This window comes from Coturnix japonica, chromosome 2 (genome assembly GCF_001577835.2).
Source record: "Coturnix japonica isolate 7356 chromosome 2, Coturnix japonica 2.1, whole genome shotgun sequence".
Taxonomy (NCBI): Eukaryota; Metazoa; Chordata; class Aves; order Galliformes; family Phasianidae; genus Coturnix; species Coturnix japonica.
The window spans coordinates 37,318,821-37,344,472 of record NC_029517.1 but is presented as its reverse complement, the minus strand read 5'-3'; the positions used below and the strand labels follow the sequence as shown (position 1 = coordinate 37,344,472).

Genomic DNA, 25,652 nt, shown 5'->3' with positions numbered 1-25,652 from the left:
CTGGAGCCATTTAAGTGTTTTATTAAAAATTTACATAAAGGAACACACTCCAATCTGGGTATGCAGATGTCCGAGGTTAAAAAAATATACAAAATCCCCAGCCCTCCCAGGAAGGGCAGCAGTGAGCTCTACAGCCCCTCACTTCCTCTGCACTGCGGTGAAAGTCGGCATCTGAATGGGCTGGAGTGAGTGGACCGGCTGGAAAACGGGCTTCTTCCGCATGTCTGAGAGTGTTTTCACTGAAGGGAGAAGCTGATTCCTCTTGATGATCTGCAACGCCAGCTGAGTGTTACCTGCAATTGAAAACAGCAGTGACAGCCCTGTTGTGAGTGCAGCAGTTCTTGAGTTGTGGTGTCATTTCCCCATATCTCCAGAGAAGGAGACTCCACCACCTCCCTGGGCAGCCTGTTCCAGTGCTCCGTCACCCTCACTATAAAGAAGTTCTCCCGCACATTTGTGCGGAACTTCCTATGCTGTACTTTCATCCCATTACCCCTAGTCCTATCCCCACGCACTACTGAAAAGAGACCAGACTCACTCGAACTCGAATTTTAGTTCTGTGAGCATCTTTTGGGACCTCAGGTATTCTATAAACCTGGATCAAGTCCCCTCCTTCAGCCTTGTCTTTCTCAAGGCGTAAACAGACCCAGTTCCCCTAAATCCTCCTGCATAGGGGCTGAAGTACGTGCGACTCCATACTACGTGCGCATCTTATGCGGCTGAGCGCTAGTGCCCTCCGCTGGACTCTTTCCAAGAGATCCCTGTCTTTTTTGTACTGGGGAGCCCAGAACTGGACACAATATTCCAGATGAGGCCTCACCAGGGCAGAGTAGAGGGGGAGGATCACCTCCCTCACTCTGCTGGACACGCTCTTTTTAATACACCCCAGTATGCCATTGGCCTTTTTGGCTACAAGGGCACAGTACTGAACACACACTTTGTTACAGAAAGAAACATTTCCAGAACTCCAATTTGGACACATCTTCGTAAAGAGAACTTGGTAAGCCTCCATTCAGAACACAAATGCTCAGGTCACCCGCATCCCTGTGACACGAGACACCTGAAGGGAACCCCTCATAGGGAACCCAGGGCTCTGAGCAGTCAGAACTGGTTAGGAAGTCAGCTGCATGTAAGAGCAGGAGGGTTGCGCAGGCCTAGCAGCAGGAATTGCCTGCCAAATACCAACATCCTCTACCAAGACACAAACTACTATGAAGCCATAAAAACAAACTCAAGCAGAAGAAAACCCCATGTGTTTGCAAGCAATTGCTCCACAGAGATGAGGGTGGAGATGCACAGAGCCAGAGGTAGATTTGCAGCAGTGTAAAATGGAGACAGCGCCTTTTAGTTGAAGTTAGCCAGATTCCAGGCAGAACTCTGACATCAGCTCTATTCCTCATCAAGCCCAACTCTGGGCTGACAGAACATTTTAAAATACTATGGATGTGATCTACAACTTTGCCTGTGTTAGTCGTAGTCTTCAAGGGAAGATGATAAAGATGCCAAAGGTTGCATTCAACACTGCAGGTTACACATCTGGTTAGCTGTTTTCATGTCGGGAAAAGAAAAAGAATAAACTGATTACCATTCTGTAACTCCAGATACACGGCCAGCAGGATGGCCTCCGGGGGGATCTCCTTGGGGTGGATCAGTGAAGCAGCCTGATTGAAACAGAAGGGGTGGGGAGAACAAGTGCTTAAGAGAAAGGTCCAGCAAAAAGTGCCCCTGAGCAGACCCTGACCACCTTGCCTAACAAAAAGGAATCTTTTGTAACACGAGATTTTTTAAACCAATATACTCTATTAGGTTTATTCCTGTAAGGAGAGACTGAAACATTGTCTGCCTTGCAAGATTGCTTCACTCTAATTAGTAGCACCATCTGCTGTACGCTTCTGTCAATATGAGTCTGTCATCTTGAGTCAGCCTGCAACTTCCCGCTGAGAGGTGAAGGTAACCTCCACTGCTCCAAAGTTCAGAATACAAAGTTAACAAGGATCGTCACAAGCTTTCCATAGACCAGTACGTTTTACCTACAAAGTCAATAGAAACACCTGAGCTATGAAATCACCAGCATTTGCTGTGATCTAAACGGCACTTTGTAGGAAGCACGTTTGTCCCTAAAGCCACTTGAGGTTCATCTTCCATACCTGATGGAGGCACTTTCGAGCTTTGTCATATTCACTCCGCAAGCAGTAAGCACTTCCCAGGTTAAACAGCATCATTGTTCGTGCAGATGTGACTGAGCTGGGATAACACTGGGGGGTCTGCTTGCCAGCTGCAAGTAAATTCAGTTATCATTTTATTAAGACTTCTATTCTGAACCACCCACGTAAGTTCTTGCACTCTGCTGAATGCTGAATATACTGGCTGCTACTTACATGACTCCATGGCCTCATTTTCTCCTTTGTCAGACCCTACAAAGAAAAAAACAAAAAACCCAACAATCACACAACGTCATTTTCTGACAACTTCATCAAGATCATTACAAAAATCACCATCACAGATCAGCAGATACAAATTCGCTTCCTCTTTCATGGTCTGCCATTGAAGGGGAAAAAAACATTCTGGTCTAGAGCAAATGGGAACACTGAAGTTCAAATTGCAGGCATTACTGAGATCAGAGCTTCTGTAGCCTTAGCCATACAGGTGGGCCCTCGATGTATTTTCCTGCTCCAGAACACAAGTGTTACCAACTGGAAGCACTATAATCAAACCAACCAACCAGTCCCAAACAATCTATGGTCTTAAAATGAGGTGTCTTCATCATTGCTGTATTTACATAAAAGTCATAGCAGAAAGGCAACTGGTTGCACAACCAGTCCTAATGAAATGTGGATTCATTAACCTTGATCCTGTTCATTCGAGGAGACCCCGAGGGAAACATCAGTGACGTTCTCAGGGTTTAAGTGAGTGATGGCATCAGATATTCGGTCAAGAGAGATGAGAGCTTCTGCTGCATACAAATGCCCAAGAAACCTACAACAGCAAACAGTCAGGTGTAAGTGCCAGCATGACAACCCTCAAAATTCACTACGCTAGTGTAAATGAAACTGACATTAACTCGAGCATCTGAAAACTAGTACTTAATAAATATATACAAAGTTGGCTTGCTCGTAAATATTGCCATAATGCTCCATTCTGACACCAGTGAATTCTGAGAACCAATTCATACATGGGGACCAATGCTCTGGACAGACATTACTTGGGTATGGCTTTCCTTCCAAGAATTTACAAATGAATGCTTACACAAACACCCCTTGGATACCAAGACACATAACTGGAGGTGTTAAGTAAGCATCCAATAATAATGAATTCTCGAAGATATTTGCATGGTAGGATCCTGAGGACTCCACCTATCTGCAGGCCTGTCCATAGGGCACAAACAGCTTCCCAAAGAAGAACTAAACAAAGCTGATGCTACACAGCAGTAGCTCAGCTACTCAGAAGCTTTGGAGCCCTGTTGACTGAGAGCACTGTTAGTTTAACTAAGCTTTAATCTGAAACAAAAGTTGAGCATGTGATTGTATAACATACATTTCAAATTAACTGTAATGAGTTATTAAAAAGCATCACTCAAAAGAACTTGTGCAAGTGAGATCTGTTAAAACAAGAGAAACTTCTTACATGTAACTAACCTATGCATCACTTAAGAGGAACAACTCAGTGCTCCAGCCTGCACAGAGGCTTTGCTTCTTGGCACCAAGATACAGGGCTCTGTCTTTGCAAACAACTCTTGACTTGAATTTCTTGCATTAAAAGAACACTGCCTTCATTGAACTACACATTACCTTATAAACTCCTCTGAAGTCCAGCTTTAATCCTCGCTAAAGGATGAGCTTCTACCATAGTTTGAAGGGAGACATAGAAATTAATTGACACAGAACCTTCTAGAGTATGCTGCCTCCAGCAGTTAAAATTGGCACGAGTTAGATTGCTCTCCACACGTACGTTGCCAGTTTTGCCAAATACAATTACTACCATCATAATAATATCGTTACTACAGACACAAGAAGCTTCAGCTCACGGCTCTCCAACAGAAAAGAGAAAGGAACAATGACATCAAACTTACTTCAGAGACCCGGACAGCTTTGGTTGCTGAAGGAGCTTATCTGCATGGTTCAGTGCCATAAGGTTATCGCCCAGAGCCAGAGCCACGTAAGCACTGCAGGCAAGTATTGAGCACCTGGAGGAGAAAAGGGAAAAGGGAAAAGGGGGAAAACAATGTGTTAATATTCTGTGATTTCAAATGCAGCTGTGAAATTTCTTCCTTAATAGATGTGCAGCAAATCCAGATGAAGACTACTTACACAGAGTACAAAAAGAACTGGAAGCAGGAGCAAAGAGCATGCTGCTCATCACTACATTCTTAGTAATTCTGGAGATTTACTTTCACACAGCAACAGTTCAGACTTCATTTACACGTAATAAAAGCAATAAAAAACTATTTGCCTCATATATGAAGATGTCAAATGAATGCTCATATATAAATGTATACCTACATATTCATTTTAAAAACCATACAACACCACTACATTAAATATTTATCTCTCAGTTGAAGTTATTGTACATTCAAGGGCAAATATTTGTAATTACCGAAGTCCTATATGTACCTAGAAAAACTAAGAACAATATAATCTCTAGATAATAGCTAATAATAACAGATAATTCTCTGTAATTTAGCAGCAAAAAAACACAAAAAAGATTTTGTTAGATTTAGTACGTTTTATTCTAAAAGTAGTACCTGAAGGAACAAATTATTCACTAGCACAAAATACAAAGACCTCAGCTTATTAAAATGAAAGACAGTTTTTAAGTGCTGAAGAAATAAATCCTCAGCCTTCAATATCATCCTCACAGCAAAGAGGGAAGTCAAGGAGCTGGTGTTCATCTATGGCCTCAATCGTGTTCTCTCAATCAGGAGATGCACACATTGTGTTTTACCACAGCCTCCTTTCAGGCAGCTGTAGAGAGCCATCAGGTCTCCCCTGAGCCTCCTCTTCTCCAGACTGAACAGCCCCAGCTCCCTCAGCCGCTCCCCATAAGACTTGTGCTCCAGACCCCTCACAGCTTCACTACACTTCTCAGAACACTGTTCTCCATAACAGAGGGACCTCACCAAAGCACTGTTTGTCTCAGGAACTTTCCCACCCTCATTTTATTTGTTAAACCTTGAATCTTCACTTGCACTTCTCTGCCCTCCCTCCTCCTTCAGAAAAGGAGAGCAGTTTTCTGTAGCACACAATGCTATAAATCACCTGGAACTACAGACATATTGTAGCTGTCAATTAAATTGTAACATATTTCGTTCTTGTATTTTACAACGTCTGTACACAGCGAGACAATAAAACAGCAGAGGATCCTGCACTGTCAGTTCCGTGTTACACAGAGCTGTAATCCTCCTCTGCCAGGAGTCTGATTTCAGATGTGGCATTCTACGGCTGCAACAGGCTTCCCTGTTTTTAAAGCACACAAAACACAACAGTCTGTGTGACAAAAATGACTTCCATTCTCCACCTTCACACAACAGTCCCACATCGGGATGCCTCCGTTCTGCCAAGCTTCCTGTTGTACTGGCTGGCCCCGCTCCTCAGGCTCTGCCACAGCACCGCTTGGTGGGGTCAGCCCATCCTGGGGCATGGGCCTCTCTCTGCTGGGCCCCCATTTTGCTCCCAGTCCTCCTGCCCCGCTCCCAACCCAGGGCAGCCGGCCTTGCTGCCTGGAGGAGGCTGCTACCCACTGCCCTTCTGGCAACTGTCAAGCCCACTTTGAGTCCCGCAGTAAGTCATGTAATTCGTGGCAGGGCCTGGGGTGCCTTTATTCCCCGTTCCCAGGAGGCATGCTCCTTAATTATGCACAAGCAGGGGGAGAAACTTCTCCAGTGTTTCTCCCTACCCCCCACTTCCTCTTAGCGTGCCCAGATGTCACATCAAATCTGAACACATACAAAAGCTTTCAAGAAAGAGAGGAAAGCTTCCCCAACTCAAGTCCCAAACCTAAAATATTTCTGAAAGGTTGTGACTGTGGGGAAGGGGGGGGGAAATCCCAAAATAATGGCCTGCCTCTAAGCAGACTCTTTCTTCTCTGCCCCAAGGAAGCAAGACTTTTAAACAAGCAGAGATGCTGTCCCACCAGCCAAACACCTTGCACTGCTGCTCCTGCCCTTTCAGTCAATACAGGTCTTCTACCCACCAGAACTTTAAAACCATTTTTAATTTTGAAAGTCTATATGCGAACAAAAGGCACGCTCCAGCCATACAACAATAAGCCCATCAAGTTGGAAACCTATCCCTCTGTTCTAAGGACTCGTTCCCATCTAATCCCTTTAAGACCTCTTCAGCAAAAGCCATCTAAAGAAGAGGAAAACATTGAACATTCCTTCCAATGCCGTCCTCGCGCACTTGGACTCATTGTTGAAGCAGCCAAAGCGAACGGAACACTCAGGAGACCTGACAGCTAATCAGAGCAGAAGAATTGCACCACAAGGGAAAAGACAAACTAGTTTTTCACCCCAGTCAGGATTCTGACAAAACTCTGCAGGTCGTCTTTAAGCTCTGGAGACTTCCAGCATTACTGAGCCCCTGCATTCCCGAAATAAAACCGCCTTTGCACTAGGAAAAAGAAAAATGTTTTTTTAAACCGCCAGATTATGTCAAACAACCTCTTGTGTAGGTCTAAGCAACAAGATTTGTCAGCCCACACTTGCTGCAAGTTTACAGAACCTGAATGATACATTTGGCTGAGCTCATTTCGCAGGGCAGAGGCAAAGTAGAGATCACCCAGTCCTTCACCACTTACCAGGAAGGCATAAAAATGGCACCTCAAAACCAGTTAGAAACATCACTAATCTGAAATAACTTTAAATAGCTAATTAGGCCCAGTGGTGGATATATACCACCTGGCTTTTTTTGTTTCGATGCAGACAACACAAACCAAAACATGAAGTACAGAATACAGATGGTGCTTACTGAGTGGGGGAACTCAGCACCACCACAGAGGAGAAGGCACAGAACCACGCAGTGAGGAAGAAGGGGGTGAAGCAGCTATGGAGGATCATTGTAAGCTTTCTGTATTGTGCCAGGGCCAACCAGAACAAAGCGACCTTTAAGGGGACAAATGCAGCAGCATTGGGCACATAGGGAGAAAGGGATGAGGTGATGCTGGTGAGTGACAGTGGTTCCTACATTACTATCTGTGAAATCAGTGGTGATGCTACTGATGCACCTGGAATGCTGTATACAGCACTGGGGCACAAAAACGTCAAGGCAATATAAAATAAAGCAAAACATAACGGAGGACTGGAGATGGCTGATGGAAGAGTCAAAACAAAGAACAAAAATGATGAAATGGGATCACATGCTTTGGGGAAAGGGCCCACAGTTAAAATCTATTCAGAATAAAGAAGCAGATCAAGCTATTCCTTTATCTCTAGTAGCTTTGAAGGGTAAGTTATCATGTTCAAGTTCACACAAAGCTGTGTGAACAATCTGAGGAGACACAGACACCAAACCCTCAGGACAATCCTTGCCAACATTCAGTAGTTTAACTTTCCCCAATGGACAAGGATTTCAGCTTCCTCCCTTGGCTCCTCAGTGAGCAACTCAGTACTGTTACGTATTACTGTGTACACTGTTTTTAATCCTATGCCTTCTGTTTCAAGTAATACACTCTTACACCACTTCAGAATAAATAATGAAGGTCTCAGTTATGCTTCTTCAGATTACTGCTTTGAATTGCCTTGAAACGACCTCAGGTAGATTTGCTACACACAAAGCAGTAAAGTAAAGGTTGAGCTGGCCATTATAAAACACGGGTTACCTGTAGTTAGGCTGGAACAGTGTTTTACCCAAGCATTTAAGTGGGAAATTAGTGTACAATTTGTCCATAATGAAAACTTAAAACAGGTTTCTTTTTTAACAGGTGGTGCAAGCATTATAAGAGACTTTCGGCAGATTAGCAGCCTCTTGTAATCATTAGTACCATTAGCTCTGATAATCCTGTTGGAGAAAAGGGGTTCCAGATAACACCACGCTCATTTGGATAACATGGGAGTCACTCTATTTGGAGGACACTTAGACTGCTAAACAAATAGCTTAAGGGTCTTTGGAAACACAAAAGCATTGCAGTCAAATTTATGTTATTCTGTGACATGGAGTCAATATGCATGAACATATCAATATATGAAGTCAAACGGCAGGACAAGGGTGATCTCACTATTGTATGCAAACTGTGGATTTGTTGCAGGAGGAAAAGCTGACAACCAAAAGGTGTTTTTCTGCTTTGCCATCATTGTCTCACATCACCTGGTGCAGATGATATTACACATAACATGGAACAACGGCTTAAATGTCAAAGTCATATGATATAATGGATGATTGTATTACTGCAATGCTAAGAAACTTAAAGCTTAGAGGTGCAATCAAAGCAAAGCCAAGCACATCAGCTTAGATTTATGTTGTCTAATTAGGGCTGTAATAAGTTGGCACCCTCACATTTGTCTTTAAACTTCAACATATTTAGTGCAACCCTCCTTGTTGTGAATTTGTGGCTATTTTGTTATTTACTTGCCTTAAATTTTCTAATTCCTGTTTCTTCAAAGGCGAAGAAGGTGGAGCTGCAATGAATTTATCCCCTTCGTGACTTTTATTGCTAGAATAAAAAGATAATATTAATTATAAGGAGAGACTATAAATCATGTACAAATTCACAGTATAATACGCATCAATATTTACTCATCCCATTAAAAAAGTCTGCAAAAAAAACCCAAAACTCCATAGCCTAGAAATCAGGGATATGAAGCTAAGCAAAAATTGAGGCAAATACTCTTACCATAATCATTCTGTTTGAGAAAGAAGAATGGGGGCATTTGCTGGGAAGGATCTGACTGACAGACCAAACAAACCATGCCACTTTCCACAGCCTGAAGCTATTTCTGAACTTCCATGTGGTATAAGAAGTTTAAACTCCAGAGATGCAGAAATCTGTTTGCAGCCTCTTTTCCTTTAGCCGCTAAGAAAAGCAGCAGAACAGCTACTCCCAGTAATTACGCATATATTTTATAAATGATAAAACCTACGAAGTGCTGCAGCCTTTATTAGATTTATAGCTGTCCTTTAATATTTCAAAATGACTGCACTGCATCGCACTGAAAAAAACAAACAAACAACAACAAAACCCTCACTCTATTTTAAATCACGGGCAACTTCACTCTCCAGTAAGTGAACAGAAAACCTCTTTCCAAAGGAAGAGGCAGGAAGAAAGGTTAATACCTGCACCCTGGCAGAAAGACCACTGTACTTTATAAAGAGACAAAAAAGAGCTGAACTGAAGCTAAGTTCTGTCCACGTACCAAGCACAGAACCTTCCCACTTATACTCAGCACTGTTGTAGCGCAGATACCTCATTCCTTTGCCAGATAGAACATTTAAAAATACCCCTAACCACTGAAAGTATTCATAGTTTTCTAGTGAATAACAAAAGGAAATACCCAAGAGTCGGCCTGTTCAATTAGTGGGATTTGCTTCAAAATCACCCTGTTCAATTAATGTGATTTTCTTCAAATGCCCTCTATCTTTTGCTGCTCTCTCACAGAGGGTCCCTTGTCAGAGGGAACAAATCCTGTTAGAGCCTTTCAGAATGTAACACGCAAATTCAAGAACAGCCTGCCTCATTCCTGGGTATTCTGAAGAGATGAATGATCACGGAGATATCAGAGACTTCTAACACTGAAGAAGCATCTGGTTATAAAGCAGAAGGTATTAAAGAACAGGGGCATTATTTCCTTTCCTCACCCCCACAGAAACAAAGCAAAGCAAAACAAGCAGTAGGTCTCAGCTGGGTAAGGGCTGCCATTTTGTTTTGTTTTCATCAGTGCCTCTCACTGGGCCCCATAAGCTTAATTTAAAGTCTCACTTAAATCAGAGGAGCTTTACTTCGATAGGTTGCATACAGCTCATCAGGGGAAGTTGGGCAGCTCACAATGTCCAACAAACAAAAACACCAACCAAGAAAAAAAACAAACATCCAAGTAGACAAACTACAAACCAGCCCAGGCCCAAAGAAGCAGCCCAGATTTATAGACCATTTGATCACTTGACAGTAAAGACTGTCCTTGAGAGGAAAGGGTTACAGGGCTGATGAACGTCAAATCTTATCACACACAAATCTTTATAACTGAGCTGCTAGACATCTATATATTGAATCGTATATGGCACACGTGTGCACATACACAAAATCATTGTAATGCGAAACTTCACTTACAATTAGAGAAATATCAATAGGCACTGCAGGGGTGTGTGGGAAAACAAAACATTTGCAGCACAGGAAAAAAAAAAGATGGTCAGTGAAAAAAAAAATTATAATAAAGAATGTCTCTGTGTCATTCATTAATGTGGTTTCATGACAAGAATCAACTCTGGATTTTGTTTAGCAACAGTTAAAACAATAGGCATCTCAACTACTTCTTTGTGTACCCCAACCGCTAAGAGCGTTTATACACATTATCTCTTCTGCTGGCCAAAATACAACAGGTAACAGGCACAGATTGCCAGGATAGAGCTACTTTGGACAAAAAAGAAAGGTTTATGGGTAATTAAAATCATAATATTCTGATTACCTGCATGCTTCACTGCTTTCACTGTTTTCTGTATTTCCCCCTAGCTGATTATTAGTTTTAGATCCATTTTCCTGCTTTGGCTCCTGCTGGTCTTCTGGAAGTAACAGCAAGGCATTTCTTAAACAAATGGCTGCAAACTCCATGCTGGCTACAGGTATTGCTGAGGATTGCCCATCACTGGAAGAGACACAAAGTTAGCTGGTGAGTACTGATCCTAGTACTTGAAAAGGAAAAGCAGAGATCCAGAGAGACCTGGATGCAAGTCAAAGTAACTAGATTCTACCTGCAATTTTCTGGGGTGGATTACCAAAAATATGTATTTTAACATGAGAGAAAGAGGACTGAATTAGCTATCTGGAAACACAAGTTTTAGATAGACAAGTATATTTTAAGCTTTAGTGGCTCTCTTAGTTACAACAAGCACACAATTAAGCCCTCTGCTGGTTGCTACAGAGGAGGCACCCAAATGATTCAGGAGGACTTAAGCATTTTAAAACACATCTCTCTCATTACAAGTATTCCAAAACGAACACAGTTATTTTGTGACAGCTTAAAAGACTCTCAATAAACAAACATGCATCCTTAAAGTTATCATAACAAAATAAAGGCCCATGAAAAACATACTTACTTATAAACGACATTCTGTATTGATTGGGACGCTAGGACTATCTTACGGTGGTAGCCTTGACCTACTATAGATTGCACGATCCCCTTTTTGCTGGGAAGACCTTTAGTCTCTTGTTCCGACGTCTGGGGGAAAAGAAAAGGGGAAAATAAAGAAAGGAAGACTAAAATATCAAGGCAGTCGAGCTGTTGAGAGTCTTGCAAGGTGAGAACTGAAGTCTTCAAACCCAGCTACAACGTAAATGTTACTGGTTTATACAGATACAGTTTTAAGTTTAGGTACCATGAAGGATCAGATACCTTCTATTGTCTTAGTGTTGCACAGGGATTTTACTGCACACAGTGCTCTCACAGATCCCTTCTGACAGCTTGTCTGATAGCCCACTGACCTAGTTTCTCCTTTGTTTGGAAAGCAGAGGAACAATGAATCAAGTCATATTAAAAGAATTGTTAGGTTATCAAGAAAATAAATTATATGGATTGCCAAACAGTATCACAATTGTCATTATTGCTTTTGTCTTTTCTCCCTGCTTACAGAGAACTCAAGATGTTCTATGAAAAACTGATCTCAAGGTGTTCTAAGGAGAACACAAAGCTGAACTATAATGAGTGCAAAGTTGCACTAAATTTACTAGTTCAATGGACTGTTGACTGCAAGGTGTTCTGGGGATCAAACCTAATGTATACTAATAATCAGCCCCAAGACTTTTATCTGCACCATATTCACTAGCAGCACTAACAGCCCACAACCATAAGCCATCTTAACAGCTTTGCTGGTAAGTACAGTCAGTGAAGAATTGCAATGGGAAGGAAAAAAATTATGCTGTCTTCCACCTATACCTTATAAGCTAAAATATTAAAGCAAATTTTAATTTGCTTTAGCGAATTTACCTTTCCGTATGATGTTCAGGACATCAGTATGAATGCACAGTAATAAATCAAGGACCATTACTGCAAATGGAGTTAAAAGGTCAAATTAAACACACTCGATTTCATGGCTTCACTTGTCACAATACAAGTCCGCCTTTAAAAACCACTTCCCTTTTGTCTTTAATGTTAACAGCATCCATTCTCCCTCATAAGATTATGAATTCAGGTAACACCAAGCTGCCTTTGTGGCTCACATTCAGACTCCCCGATATCCCCATAAAACATAACAACTGTAGGAGGAAGAAAGCCAGGCTTCTGGAACCTGACACGACCAACTACTTTTAGCCGGTTTGCAATAAGCAAAGATGTGCACCACTTCTGTCTTTCCTTCCCTTTCCCAGACTTCTAAACACTGTCCTTGTAAATGGGAACCTAGCTCTGTTTTTAATTTGCCACAAAAGTCCATGCTCAACAAGCCTCCCGTACTCAGTTTCCCAATAGAGATGATCAGTGGTACATTCTTTCTTATCAGTAGGATAGACACAGAAAATTAGGAAATTACTGTGAAGAAAGTTGTTCTTCCTGCAGTCACCCTGCTTTATAAAACCAAGCATCCAGAACTACAGAATAACATCAAATATATATATGAGGGCTGCTCCAAAAGTAATGCCCCTTGCTTTATTATGCTGGCCCATATCAGGGCTGGATCTGATAGCAGGAAAGCTGATCTTATTCACCTGCCAGAACAGCAGCAGCACACTTAGTCACAGCTTACACTTTAGAAAACAGCCCTGTGCTACAGACACAGGATGTCAACAGGATAGTTTTAGGTTTTCTCCTACTACTCCTGTTAAAATTTCAGCTAGAACCTCATCACTTCAGAACTGTAACAATTCCTAGAGACTAAATACAGAAATCTGAGATATTACAGTCAGGAATAAAAGCTGAGGAAGAAAAACAACCTTTCCCTGTCAAAGCAGCAGCAACAAAAGCTACTGCAGTTGCTTTTGTGCATCAGACCTCAAAACAAACATCAAAACCACAAGCAGCCAGGCTTGCTTTCTTTGGATACTGCTCAAACTGGCCACTGACTCCAACTTCATCTTGCTATCTCTGCAATCCAGGAACAGAAATCCTTGCAAGTACTAATTTAGTACAAGGGAAAAGATTTTGTACAAGTTTAATTGCTTTGTACATGCAAAGACAAAATTTAGTTGTGAAGTTCATATTTACATAAATCATTTATATGGAATTGCTACCTATATTAAATGAGTGTAGGAAGCTCAAGCATCAGAAGATAGTAGTCAAACTACTAGTGCTAGTAACTACATACTAAGTAGATAGCATTCTCTACAGAAAGGGGTACCTTCCCATTAGAATGGTATGTCTCACTAATAACAGCATAAGTTTATCTCCAAATAACACCTTTATTTTTCTTTCTAAAATTACTTGAGACAGAATAAGAGAAACTGACAGATGACTTGCAGAAATCTAAAGTGCTTCAAACCAATTCAGGATTACTTCCAGATTATGGTTTGGAATGTCTTAGAGGTGAAAAAAATAGTACTCATCCAGTTTTACCAGCAAAAGTCTTGTAGCGTTACTGAAGCAGGTCTATATCATCCACCTACATGTAATTGTTTTATCTCATGCAACCTTTAAAACAGTCCACTCAAATTTTTATGAACTCAGAAGAGCTGATTTAACGCTGGGTCTCAAGGCACTGTTTCTACAGAATATAAAAACATAGGTTTTCTTCCATTTGATGTAACTTCAGGTTAAGCACACACATATATAAGAAGAATTCTTCTGGACCTAGGGGTGATGCATACTCAGGTCTTTAAATTACCTTGAGTTGGGCTATATATTATTTTGTCCTTTCTGTGATCACACACATTTCACAATGCCAATCGACAGAAGGAACATACAGATCTACTTACCCCTTTATTGGCAGCAATGCAACATTCTGCTATTCTCAGCCACAGACGAGGGTTCGAATGATAAACCTGGACAGCCTCAATCAGGCATTCAAAGGCAGCTAAGGGCCTCCCAATGTGCAGGAGCTGAATTCCACAATTGTAGAGCAACTCATATCGTTTGTTAGTCAGCAGCGTACACATGGGTCTCCCTGAAAATTTCTTACCTGCACAAAAGGATACATCATATTGGATGTGCAGCCTGAGGGAGCTGAAAACATAGTATGGTAAGGGGGCAAGAGCTTAAGTTGGAAGGGGGCTGTGGGAACTAAAAAGCAACCAAACCAAAACACGAAAACTGACTTGCATTATTGAAATCAGCTAAACTCCTTCTGTAAACAAATTCTTTCCACACTAAAGTTGGTACTCAAGATAAATCCATCATATTTTCAATAAAGGTTGAAGTAAATTAGATGTTAATCACTTACGTACTTTGTCACCTGAGTTAAGTGTCATGTAATACCACTGAATTCCAGATTTATGAGAATGTCTTTTTCAGTCTTAGAAGTTCCAGAAGAAATCTACTTTGCTGTTAAGAAGCAGAAAATGTTTTCTGCCTTCACACTACTATGTAGGACTACAAGGGCAGGGAGAAACAGCAAAAATACCAAGAGGTGTGATAAGAACTAGTTTTTAAACTAATCTGAAATGAATAAGTTATTACTTCACCATGAAATAATTTGGGAGAGAAAAAAAACTTGGGTGTTTCTACTCAAAACAAGAAAACTTTTTATAATGTATATAAAATAGGAACAAGTTTCAAAACAAATGGAAAAGGAATTTCATTGGTAAGTACTGAAAGTCTGCAAGATTTATTTTCTTTATTTACCCATCCCTTTTCCAGCACCTGTTTTTATCTCTTACAAGACTTACCTGGATCTGAACTACCTGTTCCTAGCTGTGCACATGCATTATCATTTTCTTGTAAGGCTTTTTTAAAGTAAAAAATTCCTAAATTGTGCTTTCCCATTGCAAAGTGGATGCAGCCAAGATTGTTCCAGAACATGCACCGTAAGCATTCACCTGAGAGAACAGAAAAAGACTACTTTTATAAACTGAAAAAAGTCACTGAGCTGACAAAACATCCCCACCACTCTCATGGGTCAGCAAGATGTTCAAGGATTATGAAGTTACATCACTGTCTCCAGTATTTTAACAACCTGCCTTTCTGTTTATCATTCTGTTTCTCTTGGACACTTGGCCCAAAGTGATCCATGGGTAAAGACCAAAGACTTTCAGATCTTATGCACCATGTTCCAAGACACCCAGGTAGAAAGCCAATTTGACGTATTGCAACTTGAAGTGAGTTTATCTGTAATTTTTCATTGTATTTAGAGTATATAAACATTTCTAGTTTTCCAACAGATGGCTCTTGTAAAAAGGAAATTCCTTAATGACATTATCTACCTAAGTTTTATAAAATAAACAAACTTGTTAACCTCACCATTCAGGCAGGAAACATACCCTCCTCCTGAAATATATCATGCTCAGACTAACACTGGAAGAAGCTTCTTCCACACAATGGCAGAAAAATAAACGTTTGACTTATCTGCTGATAACTGAAGCATTACAGCGTTACCACTGTTTAAAAAATAATATTCAATAAAGACATACCACAAAAAAAAAAAAAAAAGAATTAAATATATATATATTACGGCAACCAAAAACCAGACCATTTCCAAACTAATTAGCCTGATGTTACTTTAATAGTAACCTAGGAAGATCATTAAGTGAACATTCTACTGTTGCTTGTGCAAAAAAAGTGTAATTTGAAAATAAAACTTCCTATAAATGGTACAGGAAGGACTTCCAGAAATCCATTTTCTTAGTTGCCACGTTGTTTAAATGACCATTCAATGAAAGCCACAGCTTTGTTAATTGAAGGAGTGCACCAATAAAAAGGAACACGTACTCAGGATATAAATCCATGATGCTTAGGGCCTGCTGCTTTAAGTAATCATTAATGCCTTTAAAGTTAGTATCAACGATAGTAGTACAAATAGTCCTATTTGTACCACATATGTAAGTACTTGCAGGATGAAGGCTTTCTATTTTATTTTACCTGTTTTCATGAAGCCTGGATGTTCAGCAATGTTTGCACTGTTTAAAAGTTTGACTGCTTTACGGTAATTGCCTCTCAAATATTCAAAATTGCTCTTAAGAAAGAGAGAAGGAGCTGACTGTGAAGAAGAGAACAATAGTTAATTATCTGTTTTTTTTTGTTTTTTAAGAAACCATTTCTAATGCTTCTGAAAAGCAGAACTAGTTTTTTGTTTTGTTTCTGCTTCAAAACCAAATACTGTGCTAAAGAACTCTGCCACAGCAGTGGCAAAGTACAGAGGATCTCCCTTTTGTTTCAAGAGGATCTTTCTCCAACCTGCCTCCTAATACATTCCCCTCCATGCTTCCCTCCCTGTGGAGCTCAACAACTTCCTCCTGAGCTGCGGTTTTCCTGGCCTGCCAAAAGACACATCACGACCCAGAAAGACTTCCGTCAAACCAGCACCTGTTGAGACTGGCAACAAAAGGCAAGTGCTCTCCTCCTACTCCCTGATCCTCAGTTAATGCAGAATATACATGGTATGGTAGACACAATTCTGAGTTGAGAACTCCAACACAAAAGAAGAAACTGCTTTCTAGTAAGAGATAAGCCTCCAACAAACTACAACAACTACCCCGAAAAAGACAACACGCAAAACCCCCCCAAATACTGAAAACTCCCAAATTAATCTTTCTCAAGTGGTTTTACTCAGTAATGACATCCAAAAATTTTATTTCCCTGAGCATTAATGGCCAACTAAAACTTACTTTGCCCTGCCCAAATTATAAGCCACCCTTAACCACTCTATTGCACACAGCATTGCATTGCTATTACTTTAAATTGTTAACAACAAAGTGCAACCTTTCGAGCAATTCAAAGTCCTACATCAAATACACTTAGAGAAAAGAGATTACAAACCCAACTGATTGTACACAGCACTATTTCAGACATCCATCCTCAGGAAGACCTTTCCTTGTAAAGTAAGTTACCAAATCCAGTTTTAAGATAGGGAACAGACCTAGATTACAAAAACAATAGCTTTAAGAATACTTACATTTCCAGCTGTATTCATAACAGACTTGATCTCCCTTTTGCATGCTTTTAGTGACTTCATCTGGATATAGGCTCTCACCTTATACTGTTTAAAATTAAATTTGTTATATTAGAAACAGTAACTTGTGCAGGTTTGCAAGATGGACCATACCTAGAGATTTATTATAAGATTTCCTATATACATTGTAAAATAGGTAGTGAAAGTCTGTTTAAAAGGTTCTTCTAAGGAAGAATTTCTATTTAGAATATCAACAACAAATTTATACAATTCCTATCTGCAAGAGGCAAACGTGCATTTTATTCACTGGCAAACATTCAACAGCTTTACATTCAAATACCAAAACATCAGCACATAAAACAACAAATTAATTAAAATAATTTAACCTGTAAATCCCAGACAGTTACCTGTTCAACCAATAAGCAAAAGGTGATAGTGAAGCATATTGTTTCTTCACTCATTTTCCCAAAGAGCAGTACTGGGAAATAAAACCTCACTGATTTAGACTGTCTTGCAGACAAACAAATGTAAGATTATTAGAGCTAAATGCCATTTAACAAAATTATGTTAAGATGTAGGTATTGAAACTGGGATTTTTCTTAGGTCAGTTTCTCCTGTACGTGGATCTTAAAAAAAAGGGTCAGTTAAATTCATTTTTCTGACCTACAAAATGAAATTGAAGATGACAATATCACAATTCATGCTGAGCTAGATTTGAGGCAGGCAGCTCTCAGTTTTAAGGAAGACTGAATGGATATTCTTGTACAAATCACACACACACCCACCTGATGTATTTTAGATTTAGCAGCTTCTATTAAAGCTCCACTTTCAGCTTTTTGATTGGAGGAATCTTTATTTGTATTATTACCTGACTGTCAAAAGAAAACAAAAAACAGAAATAAATAAAAAAGCATTAGGAGCTTATGAAGGAAACCGTAAACTGAACTTAAAAGGTGATTGGTAAAAACAATCTCTTTTAATGATGAAAACTGATATTCAATAATGTTAAAAGAAAAACAAACAAATACAAAAATGTCCATATATTCCACCAAAAACTTGTAACTTAAGCTTTGCAATCAAAACCAAAGAAGGAGGACATCAGCCTATGAGGTACAGAGCTCTATATGAAGGTTAGCATTACGCTAATCTGCTCCAGCATTGAGGAATTCTAAGAATGCTCTTATTCAGAAATATAGTTTGCATGCTCCTGATTCTCTTCTCCATATTTTCTCTGGCAGAACTATTATATACTCAAAAATAAAGTTGTATCTTAAGTGTGACATTTTATCAACAGGAGAAGACAAAAGTGTCCACTTTCCACTTCCAAGCCACTACCCATTCTATAGTAGTTTCCAAAAGGTACATATCAAAGATTGCATTTGAAAGCCCACCTCATACTTCCAGACAATACATTAAAGGAATTTTTGACTTCTCACCCTGTGGCACTAATTTCACTGACATTTCAAACACAGAGTATCACACAGTCGTCATCTGGGACACCAGGAAAACCAAGTATATTTGGCACTGAAGACAACTGACTTTCTAATATAAGTCTCTGACTTGGGACACTTCTTAGCTCTTGGCACAAAAAGGGTGGGAAGGAAAGAACATACAGCTACTGTACACAATTAACTTGGTTATTAAAATGTGGCAGTTGTCTGAAGTTACAGATATCTTAACAGCTTTAAAATTCTGAACTATTTTAAAAGACTACTTTTGGATTTAATAAAAACATACCTTTGGTAAAGACAGCGGCATTCATGCCATTTTAAGCTTACCTCATTTTTTCCATTCTTGCTGTTATTGTTGCCCTGTGAAATCATTTTTTCCAGGACAGCAAGGAGATGCAAGGCCTTCTCAGCCTGGTAAGTCAGCAGGTATAAGTCCACAAGCAGGAAGCACACAGCCTGGGCAAACTTCTCCTCTATATCAAACAAAAGTAGATCAGTATTAGGACTGTAAGATCCTTCCTATCTAAACAATCACAGAACAAAAAAAGCAATAATTAGAAAACCACTTTAACAGCTGCAAAGTGCATCTACACAATGTTATGAGAAAAACCAAATACTAAATAAGAAAAAAAGATAAAAAAGCAGACACCTACATCACACAGACAAGTATGTTAACACAAAGAGGTAATTCTTTCATACCCATGTCATCTGAAAGCAAAGACCAAAGACAGCTTAAAAATCACTTCACATTGATTTTGAGTACTGATCTAAGCACACTGGCACCAAGGATCCAGCGTCTAAAGAGACTGATGGGCCATAAGCCTATACAGAATCTTACAGAACTTAAGGATTCCATACAAACACATCTCTGCATGGCTGGTTTCACAGAGTAAGCTCCACACAGGCATACTGAGAACTGAGGGAGAAACAGCATTATACTTACTGGATTTGTTGAGACCCACACATACAAACACTTCATCCCTGTTGCTTCATAAAATACCTCCTGAAGTTGTCAAATATCTGTTTTAGTTTTGTTATACTCATCTGCTAAGTGTCTCTGAAGCACCTTCCCACCCAAATTCAAATGCTGTCCTTATAAGTAAAGATTACTCATCATTCCTAAGCCTGTCTTTTTTTTATTACTATTATGTACGTTTACAAGTCACTTTTCTGATAAGCAGAGGAAGATCATTTACTCTGCCTCGTTACTGCACAAACAAAACTCTTCTGCCTACACACCGAAAGGCTCTATAAACTGGTACAGCTTCTCTCCAACTGATATAGCTTCAGTATACTGACGCAGATGATACAAAATAACAGCTTGATTGTAGTAAAGCATACTATTTTCAACATCATCTAAACCATCCATTTCTTCAACAGCAGAGTGAACCTGAAAAAAAACCCAAAACACACAGAACTGAATCTTGTTTATCCTTAAGCTTTCCAAACTTATGATGTTAAAGCATCAAATGTTTATTATAGAAAAATAATCCAAAGGTACTAATGAGCCTAAAGATAGGGCAGTAACAGTTACAAGTTAACAAAGGGAAGAGGCAAAACTTGTCTTCCTATTTCACTGGAAGATCCCATCCCCATTAACAATGCTTAAATATCATGCAGTGGTTGCATTACCTGGTTCTTCAGCTGGTTCAGGGTTTGTCTCAAATTGTCTGTTGTGGTCTGGTTACTTTTACAAAACTCTGCAACTGCAGTATTCAAAGTTATTTTGTAGTCATCTTTGTTTATGTCTTGAAGGGTGTTCAGGTGTTGCAAACAGGCATCATAATTTCCCGCCTGGAAACAGCAGGCATCACAAAGGGATTAGTTTAAACTTTGTATCCTCTAATAAGTCAATAATTTTTAATGGCAGCCTCCTCCTCTCTCTGAGTCTAGAGAGCAATGTAGGATTTCCCTGACCAACACAAGTAAACAGCTCCACACCAACTCCATTTGTCATGCAGACTGAAATGTATGAGAAGCAAGTCAAAGCTGAGGTCCTAACTAAAACTGAACAAGAATTCAATGGAGAAAGAACAAATAGAACAGTTAACTATTACAAACATGTTTCTACAAAAACTGTTGTTCTTTTGGCGTCATTATATCAAGCTTCAAGATTCTTTATTTCCTCAGTTTCCACAATCTGTCTCCATCACACGTACACTGAGCAGCTGCCTGTCTAACTCGTGGCCCACCTTTTTATGTTTGTCTCTCACTTCATCTTCAGACTGAGTTCCAGTTTAGCCCCTGGATGTCTGCTTAACACAGGCCGGCAGAAGAGGAAGGTTACACACCTTTCCTAACTTTCCCAAGAGAGCCTTAATTTATGTTGCTGAATGAATTATTCAAGAATATTATGCTCACCTTGAGGTGCCATCCAACCCAAGCCATTCTATGATACGATTCTATGATTCTATGGAAATGTACGCACTGGCTTTGTAATACAAGCATTGATTTTAGTATAATAACTTGCTAATACATTCTCCGCCATGCTAAGAAAACTGGGGAACAAAAAATTCTATCAACCAGTTTAGCAGTTATGTGGTAGAAGAGAAGCTTGGGCTTGGCTGTGTCTTACCAGAAAAGCTTGTAATGCACTGCTCGACAACTCCTTCTCCTGATCAGTGATTCCTGAAGTACCAGCTCCATCGTGCTTCTCAGCACCTTGGTCTGACAAAGGATGATAGAAAAGTTTGTAAACACAACAGAAGTAATTCAGCTCAAAAAACATTGTTTGTGCCCGTTCTCAGGATCCTCCTGCCAGCTTGTAGGGAACAGCATTAAGAAAATGCTGCAACTATAGTTTTGCTATGTTCCCTTCTAGATGAAGACCAGTCCAGCATGTAAGGTTTTATTTGTGATGGTTTGAGCAGTTGTACAGTAATCTAACATGGTTTTAATTGTCTTCAATTTCTTTGCAATAAAATTCAAAACTACTGGAGGGAAAACCAGAACAACCAGTGCCACACCAGACCAGCTTGTATCTAGAAACCTCAACTCACATGTTCACGTAGTGTTTTTGAAACAAAGATTATACACCTGCCATGGCTTCCACTGCTGCAGATAATTAATTCTTCAATTCCACAACAAGGCTTTTGCTTGAGCCCGTATTTTGCCATGTTAATGGGTTTGGTGGGCACTGTATATTCAATGTCTGTCTTTTCCTAGAAAGAAAGGATGTAATGCAAACTCTGCTAACTTTGTTTTCACACCAAACAAATGAGAACATTCCTCTACGATCTCCACTACAAAATACACTCCCCATAAGCACCAACACACCTGAATCATCCACTACTCACTGGCTACAAACACTTGAAGTTTATTTACGAGGATGGACAACAATAATAACCAGGCCTAGGGACATTCCCGATGTAATATCCATGGCAGGATCAAAACACAGTCACCATTCAGTTCCTGGGTTGCATTTGCTGCAGGGAAACACTTTCCACCATCCTACACAATCATACATTTCAGCAAGAATCTATTTGTTGCTTGCTGAGGCTTCCACCCTGCATCATGATGCCCATGAAGTTGAGATGTTAAAACTCAACCATCTTTCACCAGCGAGTCACAAAGCAATGGGCTGCGAAATGGACAAAACTCAGGGTACAGCAATTCTAGTACTTGGGAGGGATGGACTCTGAGGGTGCTACAGAACTACACACACCTACTGTGAAATCTGACTGCACATAATTGGGGTGGTCAGCAGGGGCAGGGAGGTGATTGTCCCTCTCTACTCTGCTCTTGTGAGGCCCCATCTGGAGTACTGTGTCCAGGTGTGGAGCCCTCAGTACAAAAAAGACATGGAGATTTTGGAAAGGGTCCAGAGGAGGGCCACGAAGATGATCAGGGGGCTGGAGCACCTCCCCTATGAGGACAGGCTGAGGGAGTTGGGTTTGTTCAGCCTAGAAAAGAGAAGGTTGCGGGGTGACCTCATTGCAGCCTTTCAGTACCTGAAGGGAACTTACTCCCAGGAGGGGAGTAAACTCTTCGAAAGGGCTGACAATAGCAGGACACAGGGAAATGGTTTGAAGTTAAAAGAGGGAAGATTTAGGTTGGATGTTAGGGGGAAGTTCTTTACTAGGAGAGTGGTTAGGCCCTGGAACAGGCTGCCCAGGGAGGTTGTGGATGCCCCGTCCTTGGAGGTGTTCAAGACCAGGTTGGACGGGGCCCTGGGCAACCTGATCTAGTAAATGTGTATGTTTGGTGGCCCTGCCAGGCAGGGGGTTGGAACTACATGATCCTTAAGGTCCCTTCCAACCCGGGTCATTCTGTGATAATGCATTCACCAGTGGAACCTTTTCCATAAGGAGAGAGAAAACAAACATCAGAAAAGTTCAAAAAGCTTTGATGTGCCACAGTTTTCTCACAGACAGAGAGGAAAGGAACAAGAAGCATCTCTCCTCATACTAACCACGTAATAGATCTGACTCCTTAATATTTGTGGTAGAGAACCCACTGACTTTCAAGGACCTTTTTTAACAGCAATGAAGAAATAAATGCATTTTCCCTCCCACCATCATGCTAACAGATAGGTTATCTGCTTTACTTGCTCCCCAGGCCTCAAGGTTACACCAGCATAAGCAACAACAATGCAGATATGTGAGAATCGAAACCTTGGGACGTTTCTAATGCTCAGCCTGACCAGGAGCTCCCCACATACACAGGTTTAGCTCTCGGTAGGGCCAGGCAAAGCCGCAGCACTGGGTACCGCCTTTGTCTGGTAAGCAGGTAAAACAAGCAATATGGTGCTCACAGAGGTCTGAACCTTGATGTGACACATCTTTAGGTAAGCAAACAATAAATGAAAGACACTGTTAGCTGCCCAGGAAACGTGCCACTTACACAGCTACATGGTGTATTTCCTAGGGAAGCATCAGGGCAGCTCTACAGACTTCACTATGCCTCTACATCACATGTAGAAAGACAAAAACGAACAAGTGTTTTAAACAAAGCTCTCCTGCAAAGTCACTTTTATGGTTACAAGCTGAAGGCCGAGATCTCACACCTGTTAGCTGCACCTCCAGCGGCCATAGCCTCCAGGCCTTTCCGTACCAGTTACCAGAGCGTATCCCTCCGCCCGGGCCCACGGCCGTTCCCCCGCTCACCCGCAGTCTTGTCCGCCGCCATCTCTGCCACCGTTGCCACGCGAGACGAGACGTTCCCCTGCTCCTCCACCAAACACCGGGCCGCTGTGGCACTACTTTCCCTCCGGTCCCTACGCGCCGCTCCGTCCCTATTACCCGCCGCTTCCGGGTTGCCGGCGCCCACCGACGTGCGGCCGTTGCTGGGGACCGCGTCTGACGTCACGACGCCGCTGCGCTCCCCCCCTCCCCCCGGAAGGGGCGCCGTGCTCATGCGCCTCGCAACCTGGCTGCGTCCCCCCGGCCGCCATGTTGTTGGCATTGCGCGGAGTGAGGCTGGTCTGCCAGCCTTCTTAGAATCGTAGAATCATGAAATCGTTAACGTTGGACAGATGGCTAAGATCACATATTCCAGCCACCAGCACATCCCCACTATGCCCAGTGACCACATCCCTCAGTGCCATAATTTGAGGCCATTCCCTCCCATCCCATCACTGTTACCGGTGAAAAGAGGCTGACCCCCACCTCACCACAGCTCCTTTCAGGCAGCTGTAGAGAGTGATAAGGTCTCCCCTGAGCCTCCTCCAGACTGAACAGTCCCAGCTCCCTCAGCCGCTCCCCATAAGACTTGTGCTCCAGACCCCTCACAGCTTCACTACCCATCTCTGGACACACTATAGGGCCTCAATATCACAGATCACACAGAATCACAGAATCACAGAATGACCCGGGTTGGAAGGGACCTCAAGGATCATGTAGTTCCAACCCCCCTGCCTGGCAGGGCCACCAGACATACACATTTACTAGATCAAGTTGCCCAGGGCCCTGTCCAACCTGGCCTTGAACACCTCCAAGGACGGGGCATCCACAACCTCCCTGGGCAGCCTGTTCCAGGGCCTAACCACTCTCCTAGTGAAGAACTTTCCCCTAACATCCAACCTAAATCTTCACTCTTTTAACTTAAAACCATTTCCCTGTGTCCTGCTATTGTCAGCCCTTTCGAAGAGTTTACTCCCCTCCTGGGAGTAAGTTCCCTTCAGGTATTGAAAGGCTGCAATGAGGTCACCCCGCAACCTTCTCTTCTCTAGGCTGAACAAACCCAACTCCCTCAGCCTGTCCTCATAAGGGAGGTGCTCCAGCCCCCTGATCATCTTCGTAAATGTCCTTGCAGTGAGGGACCCCAAACCAAACACAGTACTTGAGGTACTCACCAGTGCCGAGCACAGAGGGATCATCCCATCACCTCCCTGCTCCTGCTGGCTGTACTATTTCTGGCACAGGCATCCAGCTACTCTGTTTTCCCTAATGCTACTTTGACACAATGCAGGGGAAGGTTTGTAAGGAAAGGTGATACTTTGTTTAACAACAAAGTTACAAAGTTAGAAAGAATTCAACATGCACATAACCTCCCTGCTCTGAATGCCTGCTCCTGAATGCTCAGGTATGTCTGATGTGGAGAGAGGCAGCCGCCTCTCTCAGGTTGGGTACAGTGTCTGTTGCCAGTGCCAGAACAGCAGCCCGATAGTCACAGAGCATTTTGCACTAACACAGAGAGGCACCACTGTGAATTTACTGCTCCCTGTTGTACTTTTGCTTTGACAGTCCTGTCAGAGCGAATTCAGCCTGAAGTATGGCAGCACTGGTACCCAGCTTTGCATCTCTTCTCCATCGTGACATCAGGAGGACAGTCATGGTAGTTTGTTTCATCCCTCATGCCATCAATGTACTGCAGGGCTTGTTTACCCGAGGGATACTTACAACAATCTTTTGTCATATATTTCCAAAATGAAAATGTTTATCCTTTCTAGGGGATTAAACATTTTCTTGGTTAGAATAGAATATCTTTTCCTCCTTCTTATTACTGATTAAATCTTATGGTTATGTGTGTGAGAGACAATGAAGAGACACACACCCTTTGTGTGGTCCAAGTGTGTGGTCATGCGATC

General features: G+C 41.5%; 1 protein-coding gene across 1 annotated transcript; it reads right to left on the bottom strand.

Annotated features, from left to right (window-relative positions):
• Positions 1–23,932, bottom strand: CNOT10 (CCR4-NOT transcription complex subunit 10). Its single transcript, XM_015853992.2, has 19 exons — positions 23,731–23,932; positions 21,201–21,292; positions 20,258–20,419; positions 19,865–20,015; positions 18,953–19,098; positions 17,960–18,046; positions 17,178–17,261; positions 16,145–16,262; positions 14,956–15,105; positions 14,047–14,249; positions 11,241–11,362; positions 10,613–10,789; positions 8,566–8,646; positions 4,070–4,183; positions 2,846–2,976; positions 2,379–2,414; positions 2,148–2,275; positions 1,586–1,661; positions 1–293 (listed from the first exon to the last, which is right to left on the bottom strand). The coding sequence occupies exons 1-19, from the start codon at positions 23,750–23,752 to the stop codon at positions 139–141; spliced, it is 2,235 nt and encodes a 744-aa protein (XP_015709478.1). The 5' UTR covers positions 23,753–23,932; the 3' UTR covers positions 1–138.
• Between the last annotated feature and the right edge of the window lie 1,720 nt (positions 23,933–25,652).

Bases quoted from the DNA above. Each gene is read 5' to 3' on its own strand.
- CNOT10 (XM_015853992.2), bottom strand. From the start codon at position 23,752: ATGGCGGCGGACAAGACTGCGG. The intron at 14,250-14,955 runs GTAAGTCTTGTA...CCTTTTGTGCAG, and splicing joins AACAGGTAGTTCAGATCCAG to GTAAGAAATTTTCAGGGAGA. The intron at 11,363-14,046 runs GTAAGTAGATCT...CTTTTCCCCCAG, and splicing joins GCATTGCTGCCAATAAAGGG to ACGTCGGAACAAGAGACTAA.